We start from the raw sequence: 24,277 nt of genomic DNA on the forward strand, positions 1-24,277 counted from the left end.
CTAAGAAAATGCATATTCCCCAAAAGAGTAAGAGCATTGTTGAAACTATGAATCAAAAATTAACAAGACAATTGAAATAACCTGTGTATAATGTGTGCACATGGGGCCAAAACATCTCATAGGACATCTGGGGTTGCAATCCTGAGGATATGGGAAAGCATAATCTTTCACCTCATCATACCACGGCTTGACCAACTGGAGAATAGAGCGATATCTAGATACCAAGAAAAAAAAAAAAGAGAGAAAGAGAGAGTGAGAGAACTTAGAGTATAGCAGTCGTAATTTATTGTGGACTCATGTTAAGTTGTAAGTTAAGAGTTCTTTTTGCAGATTATTCATGATGACTCAGTAGCAAACCCATACCTCATAATTACCACCATCACCTATTCCTCCAAGTAGGGCCAAGCTTGAAAATGCCCGGGACTAAAGCAAGTGAGACTATATTCGTTTAAGTATATGTCTGGTTGTTTCAAAAAGAAAAATGCAAATTTCAGGAATCTTCATCTTTATCTTGTTTTATATTGTTAAAAATTTCTCCACCAGAATCATATATACAATTAAAAATTAGATAAATAAATTGTAGTTGTGATACTAGAATTAAATGTGTTTTTTCCCTTAAACTTGATTCACTTTAATTTTAATAATAGCACACCTGATTTTTCTCTTGTATATAGAAGAGAATGGGTCTTTGGAATCTTGGATAATGACATTCCTTGGTGATGGAAAAGTTAGCCTATCACTGGGAACAGACTTTCCCATAGTTGAACAGACATATATGACTATAGATATATGCAACCATGGGAAAGTTTCATAGACACAAGAATGGTTTCTGCCACACTGAAAAAAATTTCCTGAGGTGGGAGAGTTAGGGTATAGGCTATAACATATGCCTAATCCTTTCAAAGATTCTGTGACGTAAGCAAAGAATACAGGCTAAGAGAGCGTGTTCCAAGGGTGAAAGGGGAAACTGGTCTTATTAGGACCTTTTAACCAATTAAATAATCCTTGAAGACATCTGAAACAGTCCCAGGCCAAGCACTCAGTAAGTATTTGCTTATATTACTTGAAGGTGGTATCACTCCCCCTTGGGGTCCCTAAGTAATAAAATGTGTGGATGAACAGTATCAGTGAAACTGCTTCCTACCTTCCAGTTCGTACAGAAAGGTTTTGGCCCAAAAATCTCAGTAAATAAGAAGGTCCATGGTCCCAAATGCAAGTAGCTGCCCACGCCTCCGCAGATTTTGCAAGATTTTCATCCCAAACCTGTGAAGGGGAAAAAACCTTGAGCTTTACCAGTTTTGCCAGTAACTGACAAAAGTTAAGAGGAAGAAATGGTACTACGATTTCCTAAAGTTCTTTCAATTCTGGTTTCTTAGACTATTTTCACTAAAGAAAGCAAATTCAGACCATTGGTATTAAAAGTTCTATAATGTAATATGATTATATCACAGAAAACATTACTGTTCTTACAGTGTCATCCAAATCTGAAGTCCAAATATCAGTTTTATTAACAGAGGGACTAACAAAAATACCACATCCATCTAGATGTAGCTTGGGGACACATCATACTGACTACTGAATTTTTAATCCACCTGAGTCAACTGATTTTCCTTAGATGTCATCTTCATAACAACGAGGAGCGATGTTATTAATATATCTTAAAAACTAATATCATCAAATTATTTATTCAAACTGATCTACCCAAATTAATAATGTCTAACATTATACCGCAATTTTTAAAGGTCAAACTATGTTGTTGTGTAACGATTCCCAAGGAGCCTTCATATTTTACAACATTTGAATCTTTGGTAGTAATAATAGTATGAGAACTAAATTTTAGTGTGTATGAACTAGAAACAAATTATGATCAAGAATAATTTGAACTATGCCACATAAGACTTCTTTGAAAATATAGTATATTATAATTCAATTAATAAATTAAGAAAAATAGTAATTGTTCTCAAAAAAGGAAGTTGTTTACATTGATAAGGGTGTTATTGACATATAATAACTTTTATTTAATTAAAAAAACCTGTGGGACAAAATTGAATGAGCCTTAGATTTAATAGATATTTATATGAGTTACCATATAGATTGATATTTTCATTTCTAAAACTGTATGGGGAAATGAAAGCAAGAATTTGTGGACCTGCCAATTATAAATCAACCTAAAATGGTAATCTATTTTATTAGATGCTTCTGGTACAAAAACACAAAATAGAGAATATTTATAATTCTTGTAACTCAATATACAAAAAATGCATTCAAACATTTTCCCTAGTAAAAATATAATTTAGTATTTTTCTTCTCTGTAGAATGGTTTTAATTGAAGTTGATAGTTTGTATCATGACATTATTTCCTAAGTTATTTAAATATTTAAATATTATTCTAGCGCTCTGAAAAAAATTTGTCCGAATTTTGACTAGATAGTAGCATATGTTAGAAGGTAAGAACTTGCATGAAAAAAATACATGTCAATTTTATGATTACTCAAATTCACATGGAGCTCCCCATAGGAAAGTGTATAGATGTTCTTCTACTGATCATTATTTTTCTGTTTTTCATTATTTTATCTTATTTTATTTTTTATTTTATTTTATTCTTTATTTTTCTTATTTTATCATTCTTTGATGACTTTCTCCTTCACCAGGTTGTATGGAGATAAGTAAGACTCACCTACATTAGGGTTGATGGTCATGAGTTCACTTTGAGTTATAAGCTTTCAAGAAACTCATGAGACTGCTTGACTAGGACACAGGGAGGCTTAATTTTACACAAGGATGATGGGATACATATATTTAGTTAAGATAACAATGTATTTAAGGGAAGAGAACTTATTTTAGTGACTTTGAAATAAAACAGGCAAAAATCAAAATAATGGATGAACTTTTCCAGAGACACTTTCATCCCATGAGGCCACCTTCAAAAGAAATTTGTTAGTTACTCTGAAGTTGTTTTAAATTAGGAAAGCAATGTCATCTTACATATACTTATCTAGAATTACATTAAGGTAAACATAAGGTTTGTATAAAATGAGAATTATTTAGAAAGAATCTGGAGCAATTCTATAGTGACAATGGCCACATCTTAAGGAACTATAACAAGACACACTTTTCTAGAATATCATCTGCCAATTTTGAAGATTAAATTAAATGTGGCAAAATATTACACAATGCCATTTTAGTCAGTGAGCAATCAATGATATATACAGTATCAAAAACTGAAAACACTCTATCATGAGAAACTTTGTACTACAGTTTTCACAGTTACTTAGGTCAGAGATAAGTTTTATGAATTACTGTTTCAAACTCCTCCTTTGTCTTATCTGTAAAAATTTGGGCAAAGTGTATCAACAGTGTGAAATAAATTTATAATTAAAGTCACAAGATCTAAGGACTGGAATTAACTTTTAAAAACATTGGGGTACCTGGGTAGCACAGTCATTTGAGCACAGGACTCTTGATTTCAGCTCAGGTCACGATCTCAGGGTTTTGAGATCAAACTCCAAGTCAGGCTCCACACTCTCTCTCCTGCTCTTCCCTTCTTCCCCACTCTCTTTCTATCCTTCTCTCTAAAATAAATAAATAGGGCACCTGGGTGGCTCAGTGGGTTAAGCCACTGCCTTCGGCTCAGGTCATGATCTCGGGGTCCTGGGATCGAGCCCCATATCGGGCTCTCTGCTCAGCAGGGAGCCTGCTTCCCTCTCTCTCTCTCTCTCTGCCAGCCTCTCCACTTACCTGTGATCTCTCTCTGTCAAATAAATAAATAAAATATTAAAAACAAACAAACAAACAAATAAAATCTTTATAAAAAAGTATTTGTTAGGCTGATAGTGGATTTATCTAGTATTTATTCTTTTGAAGTTTTCTCAATCAAATATGGATTATAGTTCACTGAACTACAAAATAGCATAATTAATTCACAAAGGAATTCCAGATGGCATGGCATCAAAAAATTACGTCCCCTGATGGGTTCTTAATTAATTGTAATCACTTGGGGAAAAAATGCATCTAAGTATTATTTACATATTGAACTACAATATATACTCAGCTCAAGAACTGCTAAGAACACTTTCCTATAGTTTTATCCTAAAATATAAGCACAGCATGGCACAGATAACACTGACCTGAAAATAAAAATATCATGTTCTAACCCTAATTATACTACTAAGATCAATTATGGTGAAGACATGTCAATTATTTTCTCCCATTTACCTCATCTGTAAAATAAGATTGGATGAGGTCATTTCTGGGGAACCTTTCATCTCCACTTCTCATGATTTAATATGCGTGAGTAGCACCAGCATCAAAGCCAGTAAGATGTATGTTATACTGGTCTACAACTTGCTCAATTCTAGCCCTTTCCATTCCATAGAGAGGATAAAACCAGATTTTTTTCAAAATAATTAACAATATTTAAAGCTGTTAAGAATTTAGAAGTAATTTACCATGTATAAGTCTATCTTTATACTCATTCATATATTTTAAAAAAAATATTTTAGGGGCGCCTGGGTGGCTCAGTCATTAAGCGTCTGTCTTTGGCTCGGGTCTTGATCCCAGGGTCCCAGGATCCAGCCCTGCATCGGGTTCCCTGCTCGGCGGGAAGCCTGCTTCTCCCTCTCCCCCTTCCCCTCCTTCTGTTTCCTCTCTCACTGTGTCTCTCTCTGTCAAATAGATAAATTTAAAAAATCTTAATAAAAATAAACTTCATATTTTATATGTCAAAATCTGTATTTATCTGAAATATTTCCACTCAAAACATCAGTTTGGATATACAGATGAATCCTTTATGTATGGCTAAAAGCATTTTTACTTTATTAAAATGTTGGTAACAGTTGAGGGGGGGGATGAACCACAATTTCATTCCCAAAAAATATCTTACATGTACAAACCTTATTAACCATGATAAGGGATTTTGATTAAGAAGACAATGTATTTAGAATTACTGATGCCTACATTTTTAGGCATGAGTTTCTATGTATAAATATTACAATAAAAATTTTGGGGAAGATGGTTATGGAGAAGGGATAATCACTTTCTTCTCTCTCCATATTTACTTTAAAGGAACTGATGGGAGGGATTTCTGCCTGTCTCTATGCTCCTGAAGGAAGATGCTAGAGAGACTGATAGGCATGGACTTCATCCCACCCCCCCAGAGAGCTGGTCATTTTGACTCCCCTTGGGAGACATGGTCCAGACATACCCACTGCAGGAGAAGTCAAAGGGGCTATACTTTTTCTTGCTTCTTTGTCCTCAAATAAGGCTCACACTCATTCTATAGAGAGGGGAAGATCCAGCTTGAGTAGGGAGCTCTGAAATTTAAGAATTACATCAACCACGTCAACTGGTGAAGTTAAGATCTATGTTTGCTATCTGTCTTTCTTCTGGAGTTACAGCTTCCAGGAGTAAATGGGTACATTATTTATTCCCTTAAGATCTAGTGGTATTTAAATTTATTAATATGATGAGAGGTCTTTGAGGTTTGAAAATAGCAAGCAACAATAACTTTATTTAATAACAGTAGGAGATTTCAACAAAAAAATTGTGGCTATAGGGAGTGGTCCAGTATGATCTTCTTTTTCCTATCCAGAATCTCTAAATTATAGTGAATGTGGTGAAGCACAACCATGTGAAAGAACTCCTACAACTTACGAAGTTCAGGAAATGAAGATGTAAATTGCTTAAGCATGTAACTTAACATATAGGTTTCTGGATGCTTGATGGGTAATATATCTGCTGAATTTTTCTAAGTAGGTGCAGCATTTATTTGAAATTATTTTATTTTTAAAAAGATTTTATTTATTTATTTGACAGAAAGACAGAGAGAGAGAGAACAGCAAAGCAGGGAGACCAATGTGGGACTCGATCCCAGCACCTAGGGATCATGACCAGAGCCTAAGGCCGACAACAAACTGACTCAGCCACCCAGGCAATCAGAAATAATTTCAATATTGGATCCTGAAAATACAGCAACAGAAAAGAGCACACATGTGCATTCTATGGAATGTCTAGTAAATATGTAACATACTATTTGTTACCTTTTGTTGGAAAAACTAGATATCTGATACTTGGATTTTATTCAACCAGGTTGAACATCCTGTATTTTTGGGTTTTGCCCTTCTAAATAGGTAAGATGAGTTCACAATAAATTAAGTTGTAAACACTTAAAATTTGATCTTGCCTCCTAAAAGTGAGGCAAAAATTAAGAATATTATGCATGGAGGCACCTGGGTGGCTCAGTCGGTTAAGCATCTGCTTTTGGCTCAAGTTATAATCCCAGGGTTCTGGGATTGAGCCCCACATCGGGCTCCCTGCTCAGCAGAGAGCCTGCTTCTCCCTCTACCTCTGCCTGCTGCTCTGCCTACTTATGCTCTCTCTCTCTATCTCTCTGTTGAAGAAATAAATGAATAAAATATTTTTTTAAAAAATATTATGCATGGATACTCAAAAACATTTACAGGACATGCTAGAAATTAGATATTATGATTAAATTAGTTCACAAAGTAAAGATGGCTTAAAACAGTGTGAGGTGTGTCCTATTGCTCCAAATGCTTTTCTTCCAATCCTTGCTGTTAGAGCCATTTAGTTGGTTGGCCTATAAAAGGACTGATTTATCTCTGTACTAAAATATTCATCATGAACTATTCTACTTGTAAATAAAAGTTAGCATCTTGTCTGCGGCAACCACATAGTTGGACTAAGCCCTAAGAGATATCCCAAATTCAAACTGATGTCATTTAAATATCTGCAAGAGTTCTGGCTCCAAGAAATAGGAGGGGTATGAAAAGAATGTAGATTCTCATCAAGTTTAGAAGTCTTTAGAGCTTGAGCCAAAGAAATACCAAGTCAAATCAAAGAATGTTGCAGTATGGGAGAAGTTTGCTGACTTTCATAAGCAGACAGAAGAATTGAGTAGTGACATGATCCAGCCAGGGATAAGGTTGTTTTGCCAGCCATCCATGAGTTTTGGTATCCACAACACACTGACAGCCAGAATCATGAAGCACATTGACATCTGAAGTACCCATCACAGTCAACATCTTGGACAAGAAGTGTACTCAGACTAGAAGGCATCCCTAAAAATTACTTGGGAATACATCCTCACATCTTTGACATTGTTTGAAATGAAATAGTGCTTTTTAAAAAATGGGTAAGATATTTTAAATCCACACATAAGATTTAAATGTAGGACTGTTTGAAAGAATCAAATTTAAGGTATTAGGAAAGAATTTCTGGCTAAGGAACCTGTGTGTACTTGATATTAAAAATCTGTAAAGGTTAAGAAAATGTGCCTATTAAAGCAACAGGTTAGACTTGTAATTTCAACATAAGTACATCAGTGAGTAATTATTTAACGTGTTTTTAAGTTGAAAAATATTAGAAAATTCTTAAATTTTTAAAATAGCACTGCACAATTTAAAACTGAAGAGTCACTGTATTTCTTAGACTTTTAAGATCCTTTAAGGGGAACCTGGGTGGCTCAGTTGGTAGACTGTTTTCCTCCTGCTCAGGTCATAGGGCCGAGCTACATGTCAGGCTCCCCACTCAGCAGGAAGCCTGCTTTTCCCTCTTCTCTTGCCCCCCACCCTGTTCATGCTGTTTCTCCCTATCTTTCTCTCTCTGTCAAATAAATAAATAAGTAAATATTTTTTTTAAAAAGATACTTAAATGTATGAAAATAATTTTCAATAAATCAATTGAAATACTTTTAAAACCCAGATAAATGAAATGTATACATGCGGCTTAGTAAATTTAATTAATTAAATCTGCTGGTAATAAATATTAAATAAATGTGTCTATCAGAATCCTAGATTTATAAATAGAACAAAAGATTAATGAATTGTGACTAAATTAAGGAAGAACCAGGAATACTAATTTTGGCCTCTTGAAAGAATCTATTCTGCTCATGGATAGTATCTTTGAAGACATAAAATGCTAAAAATAAAAATAACACACTTTGAATTTTCAGAAGCACATTTCTTTTCTTTTTTTTTTTTTTTTAAAGATTTTATTTATTTGACAGAGAGAGAGAGAGATCACAAGCCGGCAGAGAGGCAGGCAGAGAGAGAAGGGGAAGCAGGCTTCCTGCTGAGCAGAGAGCCCGATGTGGGGCTCGATCCCAGGACCCTGGGATCATGACCTGAGCCGAAGGCAGAGGCTTAACCCACTTAACCCACTGAGCCACCCAGGCACCCTCAGAGACACATTTCTAAATTGGTTGTTGTCATAGATACTATGGTGACAATGCCATTGGAGAGAGTTTGGCGTGTCCCATAATTATGTTGCCATTTCTTGTATATTTTGAAAAAATGTAAAGTTAATTTAGACAGACATGCTTTGAGGTTTTAAAGAAATAACTCATCTAAGAATGTTTGATCTTTTCCTAGGTTAGTCAAATTGGAAAAGGGGTACTGGCTTACGAAAGTGAGAAAGAACTATTACAAAGAAGTTAAGTGATGATAAAATTATTTCCTCGGAGGGCAGCCAAAAGCTTTTAAAAAGCTTCACACGCATGATTGTGGTTCTGATTTGAAATTGGTTGGTTTTTCCCTGTTAGGTATAAATGTGCCCAAAAAGGACACTGAAAGTGGAATATAGAGACCCAGTGTTAAACCAGGCAGGAGGGTAGAAATGAGCTTTGGTAAGAATAGAGAGGGATGGGTTGAGGTCTGGTTGGGTGGGGCAGAAGAAGAGAAAATGCCTTCTTATGGCAAATTCTGGGCATTGGTTAAACTAATGAAACTGATTCTACTTTATAGAAGGAGATAGTTAAAGGAATTTGATTTAAAAAATTCCCTCAACCCTCAAAAATAACTACAAAATATGGGAACACATTACATTACAAAATAACAAAGTAAGGTCTGAAGCATTTTTTTTAATTAATTAATTAATTTATTTATTTATTTGACACAGAGAGAGATCACAAGTAGGCAGAGAGGAAGGCAGAGAGAGAGAGAGAGAGAGAGAGAGGAGGAAGCAGGCTCCCCGCTGAGCAGAGAGCCCGATGCGGGACTCGATCCCAGGACCCTGGGATCACAACCTGAGCCGAAGGCAGCGGCTTAACCCACTGAGCCACCCAGGCACCCATTTTTTTTTTTTTTTAATGCTTAAAAGAAGATAGCTTGGGTGGCTCAGTGGGCTAAGGCCTCTGCTTTTGGCTCGGGTCATGATCCCAGTGTCCTGGGATCGAGCCCCGCATCTGAGGGGGTGTCTCTGCTCAGCGGGGAGCCTGCTTCCCCTACCCCATCTGCCTTCTTGTGATCTCTCTCTCTCAAATACATAAATAAAATATTTTTAAAAAAATGCTTGAAAGAAGATAATGAAGACTTCCCTCAGGTAGAATGAGAACTACCTTTCATGTAGGTGGGAGAGGAAAATTTCTATAAAAAGATGATGTAAAGTGGACTCTTTTTTTAGAGAGGATCATTGCCAATGACATAAATTTATTAAAAAGAAACTAAAAAAGGCCTCTCTTGACCCCTTTTCATCTTTCAATCAACCATCATTCTCTCCTTTCTCTTGCAGTTAAATTCCCTGAGAGTTGTCTTAACTGAGAATTCCCAGTTTCTCTTCCTCCCTTCTCTCTTGAGTCCACAACTGCACACTCCCACCCCACCTCCACCGCACCTAAGCTGCTCTTATCAATGTCATCAGTGGTCATTTCTTGGTCACCATTTTACTTGTTCTAGCGGCAGTGTTTGGAATGCCTGACCACCTACTCTTCCTGGTCACACCCCATCTCTTGGTTTCAGGACCCTACATTTGTCTTGATTTCTTCAGGTGACTGCTTCTCCTTATGCATGCTGACTCCTCCTCATTTCTCCAACCTCTGTGTGCTGGAGGGTTCTCAGGACTCGGGCCACATCTATTTCTCTTTTTCTCCCCCTTTGGTTCATCTATATTCAAGGCTTCAGAAATCTCATCCAATCTCACAGATTGAAATACCATTTATATGCTGGTGGTATGGTTCCACATTTTATCTGCAGTAGTCGAATTCCAGACTACTTTAACCACCTTACTACTTTCAGTCTCTACTCAACATACCACAAACTGAGCTCCAGAGAGTCACAACCCCGCTTCACTTCCTAGCCCCTCACCAGTTATTCCTGTAGTGTTCCTTCTGCCAGTAAATGGCATTGCCCATCTTCTCATTCAGGAATCACCAATTCTGTCCTGCTACACTGTTACATTAGTCTACCGCTGCTGTTGTGCTATAAAAGCAGAGCTGAGTGGTTGCAACATACGCCATATTTACTACTTGAAGAAATGACTACAGAAGAAATTTACCAACTGCTGTTGTAGTCGCTCTGGCCAAAAATCTAAGTGGTCATCTTTACTCTTTCTTTGCCTCATAATCTTAATCTGTTCCATCAGCAATTCCCTTCAAAATACTGTACATTCCGAATACAACCAACTGCTCATCACTGTTACTGCTACCACCTCTGTCAAAGCCAACATAATTTGTTATCTGGGTTACTGCAAGAAACTCCTAACTGAAGAAGTGCTTCGTAGCCTTGAAACCTCAATATATAAATTAATGAGGGCATGGATAAAAGATAATAATACATTCAGAATTTGAAGTAAATGTACTTAAATATGACTAGCGTTTAGGAAAGAAAGTTCCAGTGCTTTAAATCTATGTATGGCTAAATCTGCGCTGTGAAATTGTACTTGACTTAAGTGCTTTGAAAATATTAGAGCTCTGTATAAATATAGTCATATTCAAATGACCGTGTTGGGGGGACGGTCTAGTAAGGAAAATGAATAAAGTAGTATTGATTGTAAGATGGCAAAGTTGCATGTCCAGAGGACAGTTACATGGGGAAAAAATAGACTCATAAATGAACAAATCTGCCCCACCCAAAGAGGCTACTCCTCTCTAACCAATTGCTGACAAGTAGGAAGTGGGCTTAATGTCTCTAGAACTTTCCCCTCTTGAGGATAATCTGGAAATACAGGTGTATATGTAAAATGTATCAACTTTAACATTTGACAAAATATTTTTAAAAATGTAAAATTCTGTACAGTTCAATATCATGCAGAGCAAATTGAATATGCCCACTAATTAGAATGGTTGATGGACCTACAGTTTATGAATTCTAATGTAAGGTATCATTTTCATAATTACACTCACATGGATGTGGCATCTTCCTTCCTAATACCCACAGATGGTGGCAGGAAAGTGTTCTGGAGCCACATTTGCCCCAAACCTCCTACAGCAGACTTACCACACATGGGCTGCTGTTTTGTCCTCAACAATGGAAAATGCAAGAAACACATATTTTCAGATTAACCAATAGGACCCCAGGTAATGCATTCATCTAGACAGCCAGTAAATGAATATTCATTGGGAGGTCTTGGGTACTGTGAATTCAATAGTCAGTAGGGCAAACATGGACTTTATCTTAAAGTTTAGGGAAGAGACAGATAACAAAAAACATTAGCAAACAAATAAATGAATAATTGCCAACTGTAATACATCACAAAAATACATTATTATATAACAAATTATATATATATATACAATGTATGTAATACATTATATTAAAAAGCTCCAGAAGAATCATGTGCTACTTAAAAGTTTGCTTCTTTTAAAGTTCCCTTAGTCAATCAAGTATATTCCCAAGTGAGCATGATATCATGTTGCAGACCCAGAGGACCCACATGATATTTTGTGAAATTAGGTATGGAATAATTTCAAGTGAAATTTTGTGATAGTGTAGAATTATCACTGGGATAATTTTTCCTTTGGGTTAACCCATTAATTTGTTCAATGTACAGTCTCTTGACAAACAAGTGGATATTTAAGCCACGTAATATTTTCCTCAGCTCAGTTTTGTGTCCTAAACCATGATTGAAGAAATTTACCACTTGGGAAATTACTCCAGGATCTTCTGGGAAACTTTCAAGAAGATAGATGCTTAGCACAATCCTGGACTTATCAAATCAATGTTAAGAATGGGGATCTTAAATGTGTGCTTACAAAGTAGTTCTGTTCTCTTCTGATTAGAAATAATTATCTAAAGCCTTCTTGGTGGAGAGGCATTTTGATTGCAGAAAACTTTGGGCCTCCCCTCTCCTCTCCTGTTCCTACTCACCCCCTGCCACACCACATGGAATGCTCAAGAAGAAGGGCATGTTTCTGATAGTTAACATTTATTAATTTTCACATGTAAGCACTTATATCAGTGTCCTTCTTCTATACTCTGGTCTGTTATTGACTGAAGTTTAAATAAAAATTAAAAATAACATTTTGTCCTGAATATGCCTCACTGTCACAGATGCTAGATGTTAAACTCCATGAGAATATTTATAATGTGTAGTCAAAGAACACAGAATTATTGGAGAGAGAGAGAGAGATCATTGTGTATGTTGCTATACAAATGTGCTAACATCATTCGCTCTGAGAGTGACAATTTCAGAAGAAAAGAACATGTATTCTGTGGTTACCTGGATATGAACACAAAAATAACATGGTATTCACAGAGCTTATTTAGACATCATGGGAAATCTAAGTGGCTTTATTACTAAGATATTACAAATAACATGGGAAGAAAAATATACAGAACTTTCTGAAAATCTAAAACCTTAAAGAAAAAGATACAAAATTTAAAAAGACCCTGCCCCTCTCTCTGCTCGGTGGGGAGCCTGCTTCCTCCCCTCTCTCTGCCTGCCTCTCTGCCTACTTGTGATCTCTGTCTGTCAAATAAATAAATAAAAATCTAAAAAAAAAAAAAAAAAAAGACCCTGCCCTAGGCCTGTGGGGTGGGTGTCTTTTTATGATAATCTGTGACCAGCAAGGAATAACTAACCAGACCCTAAAAAGGAAGTAAGCCATTTAAGGTGCTCAATGGTAATATCAATAGAAATGTTTAAAAGGATTTAAGTACCCTGGTTAGCTTTCTATAAAAGACCAACCCTAAAGGCCCTTACTGTCAACCCTATGGGGACCCCTTTCACTCTTGAGAACTTTTTCTGTATCTTCACATAATAAACTTCTATCGCTTTATTCACTCTCCTTTGTCTGCGAGATTCATTCGTTGACTCTGCAGGCCAAGAACCTAGCTCTCCTGCATCGTATCTGTCTTTCTATCTACCCATGCTTTCACTGTCTCTCTCTATCAAATAAATACATAAAATCTTTAAAAAAACACAACTTTCTCTTCTGCTAATACCATCATTTGTGTTTCTATTGTCTGATTTATCTTTGTTACATATCCTATTTTTCTGCTTCCTTATATGTCTGATACTTTTGATGTCAAACATCACGAATTTTATGTTGTTAAAAAAATAAAATAAAAAGGCAATCACTTTCCACTATAATGACACTGAACCTAAATTTAAAACACATAGATGTGACCAATATGCAATTCATGAGGATACAAGAATATGATTCAAATCAGCAGAAGGTGCCTGCCAATTCTGCAAACTTAACTTTAGGATGCATTCACAGTAGAATAAATGGAGAACGATTTGTCATTGCTACTCTGCACTTCTCAGATCACATAAATTCTAGGCACCTCACTGTAAGAAGAGCACATATGTATTGGAACCCAACTGGAATGACAACAGGATGAAAGGACATTCCTTGCTCAGAGCCACTCTGCTTCCATTTCCTAAAACAATTTAATGGACACCATTCATGTGTGTATGTAAAACAGCATGGAGTAAAAAGTGTGAGGGGAGTACACTGATTTTTTATGTATTTAATAGTACAATTCTTACCTTTTTCAGTATTTTTAGAAGGCAAATATCTCTTTGCAACCTTCCCTGATAGGCTATGTTGGCCATACTCTGCATGCAAGAGGAGGCATATATAGATACTTAACACAAAGCAGCTAACGGCTAAGAAAAAGCTGGGTGATTTGAGGTTAAGGGTCTGAGACATCAATGTTCACAGTTCTCAAAGACTTGATGCACTATCACAATGCAGAGTTTTCCTATATGGTTACCAAGGGTAGAAGGAATACTGGGAATAAGATTTGATTCCATGTGCAGAAATACTTTCTAATATTCAATGAGGTCCTCAGATCAAATACATGTAGAGAAATACCTTAGCCAGTGGTCTCAAGAGCAGGAGATGCATACAGGAAGGGGAGCATGTAACATATGGCCTTTCAAAGCATGGGCTTTTTTTGTCCTATAGAACTCCTTCTCATCATTTCGGTTTACCTGCTGGGTGATGTTGGGAAAGTTATTTATACTCTCCAAGTTCCAAGTTTCCTGTTTCTAAATGAGAAAAATTGTCTTCATATTTCAAGACTTCTTTGATGGTTAGACAAGATCATGACAGGAAGACTATTAATACAGCCCTAGGAGGACAATGGTGTATTTAATGGTAGACATTATTATCACTGGGGATGCAGGCACTGGAATGGTGGTGATGACGAGTGAACTAGAAGGCTACCTAAAATGTGAAGCAGTGTAAAGTGCGCTTTTGATCATGTTATCTGGCAGCCTAAAGTTTAAGAGACCCCAAGCTTTAATCTCAACAAAGCAGGCATCAGATAAAGTGAAAACAGATAAACCCTGAAGCAACTAAATAGTCAGAAACAGAATTGCATATAGATAATAAGGAGTTTGCTTTCAGAGGAATTAACATCAGATGGTGAAAGATAAAAATTAGAGAATATTTTAGATATCTTAAAACTTACTAATTCCCCTCCTTAAATCCCTCTTTAATATATGTTTTATCTTTAAATTTTAAGATCATTTGTTGATGGATTCTAGTAAGAATTCTCCTTCCCACGGAAATATAATATCCATCACCTACTACTTAATACTGGAAATATGAGCCAGGAAGACATTTTCATGTGTGGCTAATTTTTTTCACCAACTCAGTGTCGCAATAATCTACAAACTGATTTCTTGATTGTTAAACTATCCTGTGATACACAGGCATAGCTCACATCTTGCCAGTGACCACGTGGTCAGAAGAATTCAAATGCCTTTCCGCCTACCTACTGCCTGCAGAAAACATGATCTCGCTGGAATGCAGAGAGAGAGATTTGGTAGAACGTTCACATTTAATGAAATTATAAGACATGAATTTGATGCACTTTTTAGGAGAGAAAAATAATTGTGTCCTGAAGCAACATTTCTCAACTGTTTCAGTTTGGAGTATGTGGTGTGAAATTTTAAGAGTCATGAAAAGTTTATTCTAAAAACACAACTTGTTGGGCATTATTCCATATTCACCTAAAAAAAAAAAATGTTTGGTACCTGATGTAGACACTATGGATAACAGGCTGGAAACGTTTGAACCTCATGCCTCAAGTCTGTGATATATTTTATGCCAAGCATTTTCCTTGACCAGTTTAAGCTGTTAGTCTTGATTTTTCTCTAACCCCTAAATACACCATTCTTCAGAAATTCTCATAGACTATTAAACATCTCATGTTCATAACTATTTAATGGCCACTGACTAGTACATGCTTTTTAGATATGTTAAGTTCTGTGAATGTTACAAAAAATAAAAAAAATAAAACATTAAAAAAAAATAGATATGTTAAGTTCAAGACACCAGCCCAGAGCCAGACTAGTCAACCCCTATTATTCTGAAATCCTCTGATTAGCTTTCAAAAAACCTTATCCTGAGCATATCCAATGAACAAGGTGGGCTTGGTCTTACCCAGGCCCCTGAAACAGATTTGGATTTGTGTGGATTTAAGCCTCAGCACTTATTTAAAAAAAAAAAAAAAAGTACATGAAACTTTCTTATAAAGACTCTTGAGTATATTCCCAGACATAAAATCATCCATCCATACTGTCTCTGTGACACTACCTTACCCCAATTATGCAAAGTGGTTCATGTTGATTACCAAAGTATACTCCTATCCAAAAATGTTTATAGTAGAGGAATGTTCCCTCCCACATACTAGCTACTTTTCCTAACCTTTGTAGAGGTGTACCCTGGATAATAAACCTGCAGCCACTGAATGACTACCTGAAAACTGCTCTTGATTTTGTGTTCTTCAATCTGAGAAACCCAGCTGTCCTTCACCTTGAAGCCAGAACAACCTCTCTGAAATTCAAATGAATTATATAACCTTCCTGCTTAAAATATTCAGTAACTTCCCTTGATTTTATAATAAAACTAAACAAGTTTTTGCCTGCCTTCTCCAGTCTTATCAAACATCATTTTTTTTCTCTCATACACAACATCCAAGTCATACTGAATTTTTACCCTTGCCTTCAACGTACCATTCACCTCTTAGAGCACCCTACCACACCTACTCCACCTTCCCTACTTCAACACCTTCAGCTTAAGTCTGGGCTAAATATGTTTCTTGTAATCCCAGAACACCCTGTATGTTTTCCTACTTTAGCACCTAACTCACAGCATTTGCACTTACTTATCTGCTCACAATTCTTCCTAAAAAGAGTGTCTTTCTGCTCCCCATTGAATGCCCCAGCCCAGTGCCAGGCACAAGAGTAAATATTGTGGAATGAAGGATAGAATAATGAATAACTCTTGCCCATCAGACCACTATAGCCACGTGTTCTTTACATGTGGCTATAGTGGTTTGAATGCCCAGAAAATGTTAGAAGACTTCATTCAGGTGTTCCACAAATATTTATTGAGTCTTCTCTGTGGAACAGATATGAAGCTAGGTTCTACAAATACTCAGCAGGAATACAATAGATTTATTTTTCTACACTGTTGTATGTGGTCAAATATCATTTGCCCTCAAAAAAGCAGTGTTGTGGGGCACCTGGATGGCTCAGTGGGTTGAAGCCTCTGCCTTCAGCTCAGGTCATGATCCCAGGGTCCTGGGATGGAGCCCCGCATCCGGCTCTCTGCTCGGCAGGGAGCCTGCTTCCTTTCCTCTCTCTCTGCCTGCCTCTCTGCCTGCTTGTGATCTCTGTCTGTTAAATAAATAATTTAAAAAAAAGCAGTGTTGTAATACTAGGAAATATAATTGACATATATGTATGGACTTCGTGAGATTCACGGCTTTTCTGTCTACCACCTAATGGTAAGGTTCTGAATCATACTGTGTTAATGTTTCCATTTGCACTTTAGAGATTGAATTCAGAATGGTCACAAAGAAAATGTTCTCAACCTTCAGCTGGCTCCATACATGAAGAGTTGAACATTCATATATAAGTAACAGTAAGTAATATTAAGCAACATGCACCTTGGAAGAAAATTCCTACAAAATGTGCCCAGTCTCTGTTAGAAGCCAAGACACTTAAAAGGCTCTACATCTATGAGAACAGGAATGTGGAGTTCCAAAAGCTCTGAAGAAAGTCTGTCAGCAGTCTTTCTCAGTTCACTGCTGGCTGGCAAACAGGTCTCAGGAGGCTTTCTAGTAGTAGCTTTCTAGTAGTCATAAAAGCATTCATCGAAAAGATTTAGGTTAGACACATCAAATTTCTCATGTTTATAACAAGAAAATTGAGCTATCCTTCCCAAATGAGAGGAAAATGTGCCATCTGGGACAATATAGGGTTTCATTAAAAAAAAAAAAAAAAAGACAAGGATAGACATATCAAGTGTTTGGTCAACTACTGAATAAAGAAAAAAAAAGGAGTTTAACATCATCAACATTCTCTTCCACATAAGGCCCAAATGAACAAAATCAGCATTTTCATTATTCCTGCCTGAGTCATAAATTATAGTAAGCAAATAGTATTTTGGCTATTTCCAAGGATGGATTAATCTATTCTCCATTCATTCATTGGAGTCATGCTTTCTGTTACTTTACTACCTGCCATGACTTGGTAACTAGTACTTTTCTCTTTTCTAGAAAAGTCTAAGAAGCCTTAAGTCCTTTTAGCTCTGCAAAAAATACTTGCAGACACCAAACAAATGAAATGGATCACATTATCAACAGAGTCAAATTATGTTACACTTTCTCAGCTTTAAGTTGCTTGGTTCATATCTGTCATTATCTTTTCACTGTCCCTCACCTCTTTTTCCATTTTGTACACCGACTACAAAGACTCTGATTCCACACGCCATGCTTCAGTTAGCTGTTCATACCTGTTATGGCGTACGGGCAGGTGTCTGACTCCTTCTTACCTAAAGAAGTGGCACTGTTAACTTAGTGATTGCCATTTCCCCAGTCAACTTCATTGACAATTTGAAATACATCAACTTCTAGGGCCATCTTTCCAAACTGCAGCTCTGACGCTACTCTAAAACTTCAATAGCCTCCTTAATCACTTTTCTATGAAGTGATTCTCAGTATTTTCTCAAACTCCTCAAAAATATGGCTAACACATTATACTCCTCCTCTCCTGGTGATTTTGTGCATGCATTGCTTTATCTGCTATCAGTCAACACTTCCCCTTCCTGGACATCTATCTCAAATGTCCCTCCTCCAAAGAACCTTTCTTGATTTTGCCAATAAGAGATTATCACTTCTTTCTTTGATTTCTCCATGATATTTATCTGTACCTCACTGATTACATCAATCCTACACAACAGTGCATTATATTCAGTATAATGCTGAATTATATGCTTAGTGTTTTCTTTCTTTTTTTGGTTTCTCATGGTTTTGTTTATTACTCTAAAGACAAAGATTTCTGTTATCGATGGATCTTATCTTCTTATGGAAGGAACTCAACATTTTTAAGATCAATTTATTCAATTGATGTGTATTCAAGGAATATCTTACAAATTCTACTCTATGTGTGAGTCTTGCAATTTCATTCTTTGGGGGAGATAATTCTTATTCTAAGAAACTAGTGTGGTTTGTGGTTTAGAGTCATGGTTTAAGCTGCCCTTAGAAGAATGAAAAACAGCTGGTGTCCAAGAAGCTCTGGAAATTTGTCAATAAACTAATTGTGGAACAGAAGCCAAGAGTAAAGAAGTTTGACTTGCATATCTTAAGCCCTATCTATTGTATTACTATTTTTTTAAAGATACTGTGTTTAGAAAATTAGATATTTTAAATATGTATTTTTTACTAAAATCATGGACAAAATATCCAAAGAAATATTATATAACTGTAACATAAATGTCAACACTCCATTTAAATTATTTCTACTTTATTTAGTCAAAGGTACACTGACATAACCAAGTACTTAAAAGGAGATAAAATCATTTAATTTTGAGGGATTATTTTAGAATTTAGGAAAAATTTTAGTTTTAAACTTTAGGTGAATGTGATAAAATATTATTATACATGATAATAAAATTTTCATTAAAATATATATCAAAATTGATGCTACTTGTAAACATATAATGATTCATAGAGAATTCAATTAAATCATCAAATACATGTTGATCACTGTCTATACTCAAGAACTGGTTCAAAACAAATAGAGATACAAAGGTGAATAAAAATAGATTTAGCACCCAAAAATCTTGTAAGAACTAAAGAATTAAGTATAGATTTTGATATTGATAAGAGCAAAATAGCAGACATGAAGGGTTATTTATAGCAGTTAAAAGAACAAGAAATTGATGAGGTGCCTGCATGGCTTAGTTAGTTAAGTGACGGACTATTGATTTTGGCTCAGGTCATGATCTCAGGGTCCTGAGATTGAGCCTCCAATAGGGCTCCCTGCTTGGGGTGTGGAGCCTGTTTAAGATTCTGTCTCCCTCTGTCCTTCCCCCTTTAAAAAAAAAAAAAAAGGAAAAATTGAATATGGTCGTGAGGGTAAAAAAAAATCAATAAAGAATATAGCATTCTGACAAAACTTGAAGGTCAGGGTTGTAAATCATGAAATAAGTTAAGGAAGAGAAAGATGAAGAGAAACAGCCTGGAAAGAAGGTTCAGAGAGAAAAGTTGCGGATGAAAGGAACCCCCATCTTGCCAGCACGTTTAACAAAAGCCCTGAGCTAAAGACCATCTTCAAGGAGGTTCCCGCAGCTACTATCACACACTGATGAGGACTTAAACAAGTGGCTAGTGGTCCTGGTGAGCTAAGGGTCCTAAGTGTTTAATTTACATAATAAGTGTTAGGAATGGAGCTCACTTTCAGACTGCTCACAGTCCAAATCAATGCTGAACAGGTATGTGGTAAATTGAGATCTATATTTTTCGCCTGGCCTAGAGATTAGTCATTTACAGTTTGTGCTCCAACCTCCAAGTAGCCTCTTACATTGTAGTTTCCTCAATGAGACTTCATGAAGGATCCATGTGACTTATTTCAATGACTTCATTTATTCAAACAGTCTTTCTAACTTACAATTTCATTAAATTGAACACAGTTTTCTAACCAAACTAATCAGTTTTGTCCTTCTCAGGGCCTTTTCCATTGCTCTTCCCTCTACCTGGCAAGTTCTTCGCTCATCTATCAGTGTGGTGGACTCCCTCACCTCTCTCCAGGACACTCTTAGTGAGGCCTTTCCTGGCCATCCTATTAAATTTCACAATCTCACCACAACCTACTTTATTTTTCTTAACAACCTTATCACCTTCTAATGTACTATGTACTTTTAAAATTTATCTTATTTATTGTCTGGTTTTCTACCCAGGAAGCCAAGGACTGTCTATTTTATTCATGAATGTAACCCAGTGTTTAGAATAGTGCCTGACATATAGTAAGTGCTCAATAAATAATAAATGAGTAAGTACATGGGCAAATATGCAGTATTTACATGACAATTTGATACAGTTATATTTAATTTTATAGAACTTACTGTTCCAATTACTACTTCTCATTACCTTAACTGAGTGAAGGAGGATTTATAAAATATCTACTGACATAACCAGCACTCTATCTGGTTCTTACAAAATAAATCATATCTTAGCTCCTATATTGAGAAATAAGAATAGAATAGAATAGAAATACTACAAGATTTCAGCTGGCATTTTAAAGGAGGAACAAAGATACCCTGACACCTTCAGGGGCTCCCCCCAGTGGAGCATTTAATAAACTTAGCCAATGGAAAGATGCTTTCCAACACAAGCATTGGCTTTGAAATTCCATAGATCTAAATTCTAACTCCATTAATACCATTCACTGTCCATGCCACCTTGGCCTACTCATCTACAGAAACAATTAGCCAAGTCATTGACACATAGAAAAAAATTAAATAAATGCGTGTGGAATGAATGAATACTTAATCAGTGGGGGAAAATATAGCCAGAAAGGATGTGGCTATTTCAACCATTTATACTGTGTTGTACCCCACCTTTACTCATGATGATCCCTCTGCCTTCAATATCATTAGAATAGTGAATTGCATTATATATAGGTTGGTTATTATCTATATTATTATTCCCATTTTAAAGATAAGGAAATGGAATCTCACACACATTAAGTAACTTGTCCAAAGTCACAAAGTAAGCAACAGTGTTAGGGTTTGAACGCAGAAGAGCTCACCTCTAAAACACTTCAGCTGTCTTCACCCTACTTTTGTCTACATAGTGTTGTGATTGGCACCAGGAATTATTTCCTAAACCCACAGTCTATATATTATACTTTTCTAATCTCATTTAGAATCTTATATATATTTCTCTCCTAATTTATGGTAACTAAAAAACTTATTTGTTCTTTTTTCTATATCCATATATCACCTTCTAGAAAGTGCTGTTTATCGGAGGTCTATTTTGTAAGGCTCTGATCTACTTGCTCAGTCCTTCAACTCATACTTTCCTGATTACAGCCCTATATGGCAGGTATTATGTTTATCTTCATATAAAAGATGATGAAAATGAAATGAAACGTTCATACAGGTTGTATTTCAGGACTGAGGTTTGAACCCAAACATTTAGATTCCAAAGTCCATTTCTTAACCATGAGGGTATAATGCTATTCCTAAACCAGGACTGATTATATCTCCTCTTCCAATTTCTTTACAGAAAACTCCTAGGAAAGTGCATTTTCATAGAATCTAAATTGTACTTCTATGAACTATGACTCTCTTACTTTTGGCAAGTCTATTTTCCCTCTAACTTTGACTTCTGCCATCAGTCAAACTTAAAAAGCTTATTTAAGTAGAAGAGATGAATTGAGAAACTGAGAAAAATATCAAATTTTAGGTCACTTATAAAAAGTTGTTAGTGGTACCACCTCTTCTCCCCAACTTAGAAAAACCAGGCTGTGGTCATCATTGCCTTAAAGGAGTGTCAAGCTGTGCTCTTAGAAGGTACTGGACTCTAAACCATAAGCTTACATAAATACAAAACACAAAATAAAGCAACTTAAAAAAGCACAGCTATCCTTTCAGTATCAACTCAAGGGTTTTGTTTTATTTTTTACTTCCTAAGTATTCTTAAGTAGAGTGATTTAAACATAGAGTGCCTATTTTTAAAAGAGCAAAGAATGTGTTCATGGCAAGTTGGAACAGCGTGCAAGTGTGCTGGCTTCACTGTTATCTGAACGACAAAGCATTAAATCACAAAGAGGAAAAAGTCAGCATGTTCTCTGAAAACACAAATAGATTAGCATCAGGAAGAGCTTTGTCCCAGAAAGGGAAGAGACACCTACCCAAAGATAAATTATGTACACAAAACCTATAATTTAAAAAAATTTTTTCAAGAAATGTTTTAGCTGAAAAGTATGACTATTAGTTACACAAACACAGAAATATTTCCATGTGAATATTTAAAAAAAAAAAAAAAAAAAAGTGTGTCTTTCAAATGTGGTCAGTCAACTTACCCCATTCTTTATCTCTGTTTCTTATGTAAGACCAGATTCATCAGTGGTTACAGAACTCACAAAACAAAATGAGAACCTCCCCTCCCTTTAATTCTATGATGCAACAAAATTTAAGCTTACTAGGCATATAAGAACCTTTCCTAAGTTAAAATGTATAGCAGAGGGACACCTGGGTGGCTCAGTGGGTTAAAGCCTCTGCTTTCAGCTCAGGTCATGATCTCAGGGTCCTGGGATGGAGCCCCACATGGGGTTCTCCCCTCAGCAGGGAGCCTGCTTCCCCCTCTCTCTGCCTGCCTCTCTGCCTACTTATGATCTCTTTCTCTCTCTCTCTGTCAAATAAATAAATAAAATCTTAAAAAAAAAATGTATAGCAGAGCTCCATATCCCTTAACATATAAACACTCTTTAGGTTCTTCAACGAACAATTTAAATCCAGCATCCTCACTCGGAACTCAGAGAAAACAAATTCCTCTTACCATATATTCCATGTTTGCTGCCGGTGGGAACACCTTGCCCCGAACTTGATTATGGTAATCAAGAATGGCGATCATGTCATTCTGCGAAATGTAGCGCTTCCGCCTGGCTTTGGGGATATCCGCAGAATCTAGTTGTGCTTTCAGTGCTGCTTCAATATCAGTGAAATTATTGGTTGGCAGGGATGAGTCAGTGGAATTGAGTAAGACCACGGCACTTGCTTCACAGAGAAGGGAGAACAGGAGTGCACTGCTGACTGCAGAGACTGCTATCATTTTGAGGAATGGAGGAGGAGAGGCCACCAAGTGTACTTTGCTTTAAAGCAGAAAGATAGAGTTAGTACCTATGAGAAAAGAAAAAACAGTGGGGGGTGGCAGTGAGTATGAATTTACAAAGTTATCATTGGGAGCATCGCTGGATTTGATTTTCTCTGAAAAATTCAAAATATTGAACTCAAGTCTAGGAAACAACCTACAGTAGTTGTTATACATTTCCCTGGGTGTTATGAGGCAGATTCCTAAAAGAAACTTCCTATAGCTAGAGAAAAATAAACAACATGATTACTAACCCTAAAATGAATGTGGGCCATTTGCCCCAAATGCCTGAACCATGTAATACATTACTGCATATTTTCAGAGGGAAAACTTTAGGAATTGAAATTAATCTTGAGAGTGAGAAGGAAAAATGCATCACAGGTAACAACAGAGAATGTTCTGATAATGTGTCCCAGACATATATGGACACCAAGGGATAGAATACAAACCCAAAAAAAGTTATATTAAAGCCAATCTCATTTCTAAAAAAATAAAAATAAAAATGTAAGCTAGTATAAAACCAATGCATGCAAAATAAACTTGTTGAGCTAAAGAGCTTACCTCTGCAGAATGCCAAAATGAATATATTGTTCTTCCAAAAATTTAAAATTCTTTGCTAGGTTGTAGCATGAACTCTTATAAGAGTGTGTCTTATTACAAGCTCTCAGAGAGCAAAACTCTGCAAGGTTTGAATGCTGTTGGCTGCAGGAGCAGCTAACAGCTTTTATATGTCACAGTCTGCAACTTCCAGAAAGGGCAGTCTTTCTTAGGGTCTTTCTTAGCCAAAATCAAAGGGGAGGGGTTTTGGATAGAAAAAACAGTGATTGGGTGGCAACCTTTTTATGTGGGTGGTGAGGAAATTGAGTCACACCCACAGCTTACGAAGTACAAACCATAAAAGACAAACCCCTTTTCTCTGGGCTTCC

General features: G+C 36.2%; 1 protein-coding gene across 1 annotated transcript in view; it reads right to left on the reverse strand.

Annotated features, from left to right (window-relative positions):
• PI15 (peptidase inhibitor 15) overlaps positions 1–24,057 on the reverse strand; it is a 33,834-nt gene extending 9,777 nt beyond the window's left edge. The window contains exons 1-4 of the mRNA XM_059166188.1: positions 23,913–24,057; positions 23,040–23,380; positions 1,145–1,263; positions 82–214 (exon numbers count right to left, since the gene is read on the reverse strand). Of these exons, the coding sequence (XP_059022171.1) occupies positions 82–214; positions 1,145–1,263; positions 23,040–23,312 (525 nt within the window). The 5' untranslated portion in view covers positions 23,313–23,380; positions 23,913–24,057. The remainder of the gene's footprint in view (positions 1–81; positions 215–1,144; positions 1,264–23,039; positions 23,381–23,912) is intronic.
• Between the last annotated feature and the right edge of the window lie 220 nt (positions 24,058–24,277).

This window comes from Mustela lutreola, chromosome 3 (genome assembly GCF_030435805.1).
Source record: "Mustela lutreola isolate mMusLut2 chromosome 3, mMusLut2.pri, whole genome shotgun sequence".
In the NCBI taxonomy this organism is placed as follows: domain Eukaryota; kingdom Metazoa; phylum Chordata; class Mammalia; order Carnivora; family Mustelidae; genus Mustela; species Mustela lutreola.